The sequence below is a fragment of the Salvia splendens genome, chromosome 8 (assembly GCF_004379255.2).
Source record: "Salvia splendens isolate huo1 chromosome 8, SspV2, whole genome shotgun sequence".
NCBI lineage: Eukaryota > Viridiplantae > Streptophyta > Magnoliopsida > Lamiales > Lamiaceae > Salvia > Salvia splendens.
The window spans coordinates 9,264,028-9,274,541 of record NC_056039.1 but is presented as its reverse complement, the minus strand read 5'-3'; the positions used below and the strand labels follow the sequence as shown (position 1 = coordinate 9,274,541).

The 10,514-nt window shown below is 38.2% G+C and overlaps 1 protein-coding gene across 2 annotated transcripts; it reads left to right on the top strand.

Annotated features, from left to right (window-relative positions):
• The first annotated feature begins 5,992 nt into the window (after positions 1-5,992).
• Positions 5,993-10,508, top strand: LOC121744227 (formin-like protein 1). 2 transcript variants are annotated; one of them, XR_006038515.1, is made up of 5 exons: positions 5,993-7,802; positions 7,899-8,101; positions 8,672-8,916; positions 9,416-10,276; positions 10,356-10,508. XR_006038515.1 is itself a non-coding variant. In XM_042137706.1 (4 exons), exons 1-4 carry the CDS (start codon positions 6,178-6,180, stop codon positions 10,205-10,207), a joined length of 2,865 nt encoding a protein of 954 aa, XP_041993640.1. In that variant the 5' UTR covers positions 5,993-6,177; the 3' UTR covers positions 10,208-10,508. The 2 variants fall into 2 exon arrangements, 1 of the variants encoding a protein (XP_041993640.1); XM_042137706.1 differs by having other exon boundaries at positions 9,416-10,508.
• Positions 10,509-10,514: the final 6 nt, after the last annotated feature.

Sequence of the window (10,514 nt, the reverse complement as noted above, 5' to 3'; positions counted from 1 at the left end):
TTGACTTGAGTGATTTGCACTATTATTCAGTCTGGTGTTCGAATTAATTTTTTATTAGTTTGGTTGATTCTTCCTATCGTTACAAGTGCTTGTGTTTCTAAGGATTAATTTTGGAAAATAACAATAATACACACATTTGCATTTTTCTGAAAGTTTCTATAATGATTTACCATTTACCTATGTAATTAACTCGAATCATTAACTTCATAAATAAAAAAAACATCTCGCCAATTAAATCCGTCTTAATGTCGTGTAATTTCGGAAAATAACTAAACTTCAATTAAATTAAGACATTTACTGAGAAAATGTCTAATTAATTCGTTCTTCAATGCAATGAGTGTCAACGGACTAAAAAGAATTTCTAAATAGAAAGAGATCACAATCACTAGAATTATTTATGTATGCAGGATATATTCCATGGGCTATTTTCCTATGTTTTTTTTAGAAACTTGTATAGTTTGCATGTTTTGAATTTGGAGTATGTCTCAAGATGAGTTTGAAGCAATTCGTACCTAAACCAATGATTCAAAGATGGTGACCGACTTCATAAGAAAGAACATCTACACTCGATTTGACGACCCAGGTGCTCTTGTGAGTGATGGATCATAATTTAACATCAAGTGGTTGGATAATGTGCTTGCAAAATATGGAGTGACCATACGGTACCATGCATAAGCTAAATAATGGGCAAAACAGAGGTAGCCAATAGAGAAATCAAGCAAGTGCTACAAAAGAGGGTGAGTACAAATTGGAAGGATTGATCTTCACGTCTTAATGACGCCTTATGAACCTACCCAACGGCCTACCAAACTCAAATAGGTATATCTGCTTATCTTTTTTTGGAAAATCATGTCATCTTCCATACGAACTGGTGAAGGACAAATCATATTAGACTTGGACTTCTTGAAAGCAGGAGAGGAATATTGTATTCATCTCAATGAGCTTGACAATTTTGCAATGAAGGCGAAGCATGAGAAGTAAAAAAGAATTATGCTTGGGGAATTGGGTATGTTGTTCTTCTATATGATTCAAAACTTTTTCCTTCTAATGAAAAATTGAGATCTAAGTGGTTGGAGTCGTACATAATCAAGAAAGTGTATGATAATAGGGTTGTAGAACTGTAATAAAAATAAGAGTAGTGCTACATGGCCATAATGTGGCTGGCCATAAATGACATTTCAGTAAATATAGGTATATTTGGATATTAATAATTTAATTGTCTCATTTAATGCTTAATTCAGTTGACAATACTACCCTTAGTCTTTAATTGTAGTTTCTTTTTAATTTATTTGTTCCATTCTTTTTTTAGAGTAATTTGTTACTCAACTTTTTTACTACTTTATTTTTATTTTTATTATGGTATAGCATATTTAGGAATAAAGAGGGAGAAATAGTGAGTAGGTTGTGATGACAATGTGGAATTACATTTCCTTATTAGTGAGTAGTCTGTGATATAGTAACACCAAGGTTAAATGTATATATATTATATTTAAAATTAATTATAAATTTTAAAATATAGTAAATAATTATATTTGAATTATTTTGATAAATTATTATTATTATTATTATTGTTATTATTATTATTATAGTATCAATTTCACTATAAATTATCAGTAAATTAATCTATAGTATAACTATTTGAATTGCTTTTATATCAATACACTGTTGTATTTACATGTAGTACTAGTTTTACCACCCGTGCTATGCACGGGACAGAAGATTTTTAAATAATAAAGATATATTAATAGCTAAATATATTAAAATAAAGTATATAAAGTAAATAATCACTAATAAAGTATATAGAGTAAATATTTCGGCTGCCATATAAAGTAAATAATATATAGTATAATTAAATTATTTTATTAAACAAGTGAATTTAAACATAAATACTCACTAATAATAGAATTGAAATATCGGGAATATATTTATTAGGATTCAAATTTAATTATTCAGTACATACTATTAAATAATCTGAATAATTTTTATTACCTCGTTTTGAATAATCAAAATATGTACGTGTTTGATTACAAATAAGTGCATGTTGATTACTAAATAATTTTATAATAATTAAAGATTAGAATAGTTAAAATTGATAAAAATAATTCAATTATATAACTAAAGTATATTGTTAAATACTCCATATTCTACTACTACATAAGTAAATAAATACTCCATATTCTACTACATAAAGTATTTAATATTTGAGGATAGATTAGTCTTTAAAAAATTATTACTCTCTAGATGCATCAATTTCAACTATTAAACATTAATTGCACAAAAGTTTAAAAATATTTTAAGATTATGACTAGCCATAATATGATCATTTAGCATTACTCTAAAAATAATTAGATATGAAAAATTTATGCATCCCATATTCCAAGGTTGTGACATAGGAGTAGACTGCAGTAATATCTTTGTCTCAAAAAAGTAAGAATATAGTAATACTATAACACCACTAGTTTCTTTTATGAATAATTTTTAACACTTTTTTGTTCCCGTAGTAATCACAAGACTATAATTACTCTATTATTCATTTACCCGAACCACGATTAACTCAGTCACTGTAGATCTGTGGTAAGTGGTAACATGATTAAAACTTTACAATATTACTATTATATTAAAATAATTCAAGCAAATGATTTATAGACTTAAATTTACTTCAAGTTCCGATCGAGTACTTGTGAAATTCTCACGTGTGAAGACGAGAAAAAGCAGCCAAATTCCGTTGACTTAACTCTATTAAATGATATATTTTCGACTTATATAAGTTGAATTTATAACTTCAAAGTGTAAAATGTGTTCGAATTTCAATAGATAGGCTATGCTTCTAGATGAGTTTTGTCTATACTCGAATTTGTTTTAAGACTCATCAACTTTTAATTACAATTTAATTAGAACAACTGCATTCAGACGCAACATAGTGTGTGTATGTTTTATAGAAAGTTTTTATTCATTTAGGAGTTTTTATATGGTCATTTATTTCATGTTGCAACTTTTTAGTGAGCTACTTGACAGGTAAGAAAATACTCCGTATATTAATAGTTTTATATTTACAGCTACTTTCAGTTAATATATTCACGCATTATTGAAATTCGTATTAGTGTTTCATTCTAATATAGATGATGAATATCATTAAGCTGAAATATTTTATGCTTTAAATTAATTATCATAAGAGTAGTCAAACAATCTGGTGAAGTGTCAATTAGTACTTGTTAACTGGTTGTATGTGTGTGAATGGAGAATTTAATTAAGTTCTTAAGTGCTATAAATAAAAATTACGATCTTCATTGATTTTTAAGTAAATCATTACCCAAAACAAAGCCAAAAGAAGGGTCATCTGCTTCTGAATTTATAGATATCTGACAATCACTGACTTGGTCTCATAAACTCAAATTAAAGGAGAATGAAAATTTAGAACAGATTAATTTCATAGTAAGTATATAATGACACATTAATTTTATTAAAGGGGAAAGATCGACGAAGTATTATAGAGAGTAATTAACTTATGTCGAATTAATTCCATTTCATCATGTCATTATTCATATACTAATTGGAATACAGAGTTATTTCTTCTTCTCTTTGTAGCCTATAAATTTAAATTAATTACATGAAACCAATCGCATTATTTATTTGCTAATTTTGAATTCTCAATCAAGATTTGCTATAAAAGAATAGAGAATGATCTGTATCATGTTCACGTCCACATCCACCACAACAGGATACAATAAATAAGCAACTTAAGAAAAAGTTAGGGAAAAGGTTAACAAAAAAAGCTTATAATAATAATAACGATATATGCCATAACCTAATTAGATACTACTACTACTACTACTTCCTTAGAAGCTGCATGCTTGTTTATTCTACAAAAATGTATCGCCCATTTTTACCCAATTATTCTATAAAGTGCATTCAGTATTTTACCACAAGTAATTTCACTCACAAAAGTTGTGCTGTTAAGAGAAATAATCTATGATGTGGGGGATATAATTCAATTATGATGTTTCTGTATTATAAATGTATTTTGGGGCCACAATTTAATATGCAAAAAATGTGGGATGTTTTATTGTCTCGTGATATGTGCCTAGATTTAGGCCAAAAGGTCAGCAGTAGAGATTGTTCTTATATTGCGGAAGTGTACATTCCGCATAATGGGACAAAAGAATGTACAATTATATAATTTGATCATTGGAAAATCAAATTATTTAGACCATCCACAATGCCGCTCAGCCGACCGCCCAGCCGAGCACCGGCGCTGGGCGGTCTATTGCAGTCGCCCAGCGGGCGAATGGAGAGAGAAACCGCGCAGCGCTGGGCGATCCGCTCGGCGCTATTGCAGCGCCCGGATCGCCCAGCGCACCGCCTAGCGCGAAATTTAAAATTTTTTTTTCCGAAACACTATATATACGCGCTTTGCTCGTCATTTTCATTCGCACCACTTTTTTTAACGAGTACTCTCTCTATCTTAATTTATGTACAAGAGCAACAACGCGAAATGAGTAACGCTGGTGGTGGTAGTGGTGGTAGCGGAGGGGATGCTGAGGAGTACGAACGTCGAATGGCCGAAGCGTTGGACGCCTATACGACCAACGCGATAAACCAATGGATGGAAAGGGCCTTGCAGCCGGCGATACCTCGACCTCCCCCAGTGGTCCACCGCCGCAGTGTGATTGATCGGGATCACGTAGCTGCACATCAGCGCCTATACGAAGACTACTTCACACAGGAGCCTCGGTTCAACGCCAACCTTTTCAGGCGTCGTTTTAGGATGAGCAGGGACCTGTTTATGCGTATTGTCAACGCATTGGAGTCTCGATATCTGTATTTCCGCTTCAGGCACGATGCGACTGGCAGACCCGGCCACACACCTATTCAAAAGTACACTGCGGCAATCCGGCAGTTGGCCTACGGAGGCGCGGCAGACATGTGGGACGAGTATCTCCACATCGGTGAGACGACTGCCCTGCAATGTCTGAAGAATTTCTGTCTGGGAGTGATAGAAGTATTCGGTGATCAGTATCTCCGAACGCCTACCCCCGAAGACTGCCAAGATCTGTTGCGGATGCACGGGAGTCAGCATGGGTTCCCGGGTATGTTAGGCAGCATAGATTGTATGCATTGGGAGTGGAAGAACTGTCCCGCAGCCTGGAAGGGGTTCTACACGTCCGGCTACAAGGGAAAGAATCCCACGATGATCCTGGAGGCCGTAGCTGATTACGGGCTTTGGATTTGGCACGCGTATTTTGGGATAGCTGGTTCGGACAACGACCTCAACGTCCTCAACTCATCGCCACTTTTCAACTAGCAGCACAATTATATAATTTGATCATTGGAAAATCAAATTATTTAGGAACCTTGAATGAAAACAACCACAGTAGTTTGGGATAAAAAACGAGTTGGTCGGTGGTTGTGACCATTTATGTTTTGATTGACAGTGCAGTCAATTTAAGATAAAAAAAAGGCGAATTAGTTTCCTCACCAAATACATCGAAATTGCATATGCACTACTTCATGTGTGTTATTGTTATATGAGGACCAAGTGATTACTGTATTTTATTCGTGGGGTGTAATATTTAATCTTGTTTTGATGAATTTTTAGATTGAATTAGTAAGTTGTTTGTGGCTGAATTTTGAATGAAATTAGTCTTGGGTCCGGTTCAACTTGAAGATGGTTGGTTGTGTAATTATGGGTAACTTTAGTGTCGGTAGGGAATATGATTAAAGTGGAACGACATTTTTATTTCTTTTAGAGGGAGTGCTAACAACTTATTAAATATTTATGTAATGCGAAGTTAGAGAATCATAATTGGTAGTGACGTCACGCAGGAAGCATACTCTTTGGACGTAGAAGGTGCACAGCTGAGTCTTAGCTGGCTTAATTAGTTCATTCATGCAAAAACATTACTCCTTTCCTAATTATTTACCTCTTTATTTACTAGTAGTATTAATTAATTAATTATTCCTCCTCAATTATTTACAGTATCTGTATCCCTTCCTTCCCATCCCACACTCTCACTCACTCTCATCTCACCGTGTTGATGTAGCATCCCTCTCTCTCTCTCTGTGTGTGCAATGTGACTGGATATTGTCATATTCTCACATTCATCCACCCTCAAATCTCGCATTTACTCTCTCTCTCTCTCACCCACACACACAGACATACACACACAAGAGAAATCAATGCCCTCCTTCAGCATCCTCCTCCTCCTCTTCTTGTTGTCCTGGCTGAGCAGCCCCTCAGCCACCGCCGCCGTCCACCGCCGCCGCATTCTTCACCAGCCATTCTTCCCGGAGGATTCCCCTCCCCCAGTTGAGCCGCCCACCCCTTCCCCACCGCCACCACCCACCCCCAAATACCCCTTTTCCACTAATACCCCCAACAACACCAACACTCCATTCTTCCCCTCCGATCCTTCTCCCCCTCCGCCCCCCTCCCCGACCTCCCTTGCCTCCTTCCCCGCCAACATCACCTCTCTCAACCTCCCCCACTCCAAATCCGCCTCAGCCAAGCTCATCGCCGTCGCTGTTGCTGCCGTCTCCGCCGCCGTCGTCATCCTCGCCCTCGCCGTTTTCATCCACTTCCGCAAGCGCAGGAGAATCGACAGATCGTCCGCGCACGACCACGCTAAATCGCATAGATCCGACAGCACAACCACTACCGCCACCATATTCCGCGGTGCTCCTGATAACCGCCATATTCCGAAGCTTCAGAGGCCTTCACAGACCAGCTCAGAGTTCCTGTACCTCGGCACTTTGGTCAATTCACATGCTGCCGCCGCTGCCGGCGGCGGCATTGCCTACAATGGAAGCATTAGCGCCCCTGCCGACAATCGCACTTTGAATCCGAGGAAAATGGATTCGCCGGAGCTCCGCCCATTACCGCCGTTGAACGCGCAGCAGAATTCACGCAGGATTTATCGGAACAATGCTGACGTGGCGTCGAGCAGAGATGATGAAGATGAGGAGTTCTACTCTCCCAACGGCTCGTTAAACGGTAGGGAAAGTTCGATTGGCGCCGGATCAGCTTCTAGAAGAGCGTTTGCTGCCATTGATGTGGAGAATTTCAACGGCTCGACTTCGAATTCCTCCTCAACTTACTCTTCTTCGGCTTCTGGATCGGGCAGGGGCTCTCCGTCAGGGTCCATTTCGCTGAGTCTTTCGCCAGGAAACAGTTTGAGCCCTAGGAATTCGATTCCGAAATCGCCTGACCTGATTGAGATTCAGAATATTGCGCTGCTGCATAGGCAATCGACGTCCTCTCCTCCGCCGCGAGATTTGTTGCGTAAGGAATCCGCATCTCCATCGCCGCCAAGTTCATCATCACCGGAGAGATGCTCCAGGAGAAGCGAAGAGTCATCTCCGCGGATTTCGAGTTTCTCTGATCAGAACACGGAATCCCCGGTGAAAATCAGCATTCCAAAACCGCATCCACCTCCACCGCCGCCGCCTCTTGTTGTTCCCTCACGTTCAGCAGCTTATGTCCCCCCTCCACCACCTCCGCCACAGGTAGCAGGTAAAGTCTGGGATAGTCCGAGAACTCCAGCTCCACCGGCCAAAAATCTCGTCACCAGACCACCATCCATGGCTTCTCCGTTAAGACCTATGGCCGCCGAAAGTCCAACATTGATTTCTCCAATGGAATTACCTAAAAATGTCACAGAAAGTGTTGAGAAGAATACTGAAGATGTACAGCGGAATGAGGATACTACTCCCAAAACAAAATTGAAGCCACTGCATTGGGATAAAGTGAGGGCGAGCTCCGATCGTGAAATGGTGTGGGATCAGCTGAAATGTAGCTCGTTCAAGTACGATCATTCTCACTTTTCTCGAAAGATATATGCTCTTCTTTGTGATTTTAACTTTCAGTTGAATTGATGGACTGATTTGTTCATGGAATGCAGATTGAACGAGGAGATGATCGAAACATTGTTTGTTGCAAATGTTTCGAAACCAACTCCAAAGGAAGCAGCTAGGTGGAATGTTCTTCCCACTCCTCGCCAAGACAATAACCGGGTTCTTGATCCTAAGAAGGCGCAAAACATTGCAATCTTGTTTAGGGCGCTCAATGTCACGGTAGAGGAGGTTTGCGAGGGCCTTATTGAAGGTACTCTTAACCTCATGTTTTCTGTGATTTTAACATTAGTTAGAGCCATTCCTTACACCACCTAATCGTATAGGATATTTTATTTCATGATAGCCTATGAAAGTTGTATGCATCTTTTGGTTTACGCAAGGGGGATGGTGGTAGTCATGCAATACTCTAAATACACACATACACATATTACATATATACTATATGTATATTTATATATCTGCCTACTCTTTTTTGCCAAAAACTAGAAATTGTTGGAAGTTTTTTTTTCCCTTTCTAGAACTGCAGTTCCATATAGCAATATTTTGCATCCAGATGCTTGTAATGCTCTGCAATCGAAGTTGGCTTGGAATGAGAGTATTAGTTTTTCTTTTTGGTTGGCTAAAACTGTAACTTTTGAGCCATTAACCATACCCATATTCAGATTAATGCTAATGAAAGAAACTGGCTCAACGAAGCCATGGAAATAGAGCGAAATGCCATAGAGAAATAGTATCATATTATTCGTCTCTACTCTGTGCTTGTCTTTGAAGATCAGCCAACCTTCTTCTTCCTAAGTAACTCGTCTTGCTTTTCATCCAGGCAATACTGATATTCTTGGTACTGAGCTTCTTGAGAGTTTAATGAAGATGGCACCAACTAAAGAAGAGGAGAGAAAGCTAAAAGAATATGAAGATGTTTCGTCAACCAAGCTTGGCGCTGCTGAAAGATTTTTGAAGGCAGTACTTGATATACCGCATGCTTTCAGAAGAATTGATGCAATGCTATACATATCAAATTTTGAATATGAGGTGGAATACCTAAAAAATTCATTTGCAACATTGGAGGTATTATTTCACTCAATCATCAACTATTTAGACCCATTTTTAAAAATATTACAGATTTTTGGCAACAAATATAAAAAGTAAACAGATTTAGCTCGACACAAGTATTGAAGGAATGTTACTCCCACCATAGCTACAGTCTGGACTGAGATTGTCTGTAGTATATAACTTTATGTTCTGTACTAGAATCCTGCTGGTATAATGATATCTTTCTCCATTTACTTCATTAGTCGCCAGTAATAATAGGTTGTCTGGATCTAAACACTCTCATCAGTAAGATGTTATTCTGCTAGATAGAGGCTATGTTTGTTCTTGAGACCTGGGTTGCTTTTAATGTCAGATAAATGCTAATACCTTAGCTATGCCTATTCAGTTCATCAACTTTCTCTGTGCTGTAACCAGGAAAGACCTTTTTTTTAACATTAGGTTAATTATCTGTAATGGAACCTCATCTTTAGTTCATGCAGTTGTGGTGTTAACTAAGAAGTTTTTGATATTACAGGCAGCTTGTGAAGAATTGAGGATGAGCAGGATGTTCCTCAAGCTTCTTGAAGCAGTGCTGAAGACTGGAAACCGCATGAATGTGGGAACAAATCGAGGTGATGCACATGCTTTCAAACTAGACACACTCCTCAAGCTTGTTGATATCAAAGGAGCAGATGGGAAGACTACACTCTTGCATTTTGTTGTTCAGGAGATAATAAAAAGTGAGGGTGCCCGTCTATCTGGTGGGGGGCCAACTGACACAAGTGATGATGCCAAATGCAGAAAGCTTGGCCTCCAAGTTGTTTCTAGCCTTAGTGGTGAGTTATCAAATGTAAAGAAAGCTGCTACTATGGATGCAGAAGTGCTGAGCAGCGATGTCTCAAAAATTTCGAAAGGAATTGGAAATATATCAGAGGTTGTTAGATTGGTTGAAGCAGTGTCCTTGGAAGACAGCAGCAGCAACAAGTTTTCTGCCTCGATGAGCAGCTTCATGAAAAAGGCGGAGGAGGAAATTATTAGGATTCAAGCCCAAGAAAGCGTTGCTCTGTCTCTTGTAAAGGAGATTACTGAGTATTTCCATGGAAATTCAGTGAAGGAAGAGGCCCATCCTTTCAGAATTTTCTTGGTGATGAGGGACTTCCTAACAATTTTGGACCGGGTCTGCAAGGAAGTTGGAATGGTAAATGAACGAACCGTGGTGAATTCCGCCTACAAGTTTCCAGTGCCTGTTAACCCGATGTTACAGCAGGTTGTGGGGGGTTTTGAAAATAAACGGCCACACTCTTCCTCCGACGAGGAGAGTTCTTAGTTTAGCTCTCACATGAGGTGGTGGTGGCATCTTCTTAGGTTTCTGGATGGTGCCTAGCAACCTTATTAGGTACTAGCATATTCATTTTAACCATTTGTATTTATTATATAGATGAATGTAAAAGATTTTGAAGCTTCATGTGTTACAGATATACAACAAGAAAATCTTCCAAGCGATATAAGGCCTCAGTCAGTCAAAGGTTGATGTCTGTATTTCTCCTCTGTAAAAAACACTGGTTTTCAGAATTCTTGCTGTAAATAAGCATGGTTTCTTGAGCAGTATTACTTGTTTCTTGAGATAAGTTGCT

Excerpts from the sequence above, each read along its gene's own strand:
- LOC121744227 (XM_042137706.1), top strand. The coding sequence starts at position 6,178 with ATGCCCTCCTTCAGCATCCTCCTCCTCCTCTTCTTGTTGTCCTGGCTG. Across the intron at positions 8,102-8,671 it reads TTGCGAGGGCCTTATTGAAG|GCAATACTGATATTCTTGGT; the intron begins GTACTCTTAACC and ends CTTTTCATCCAG. Across the intron at positions 8,917-9,415 it reads ATTCATTTGCAACATTGGAG|GCAGCTTGTGAAGAATTGAG; the intron begins GTATTATTTCAC and ends TTGATATTACAG.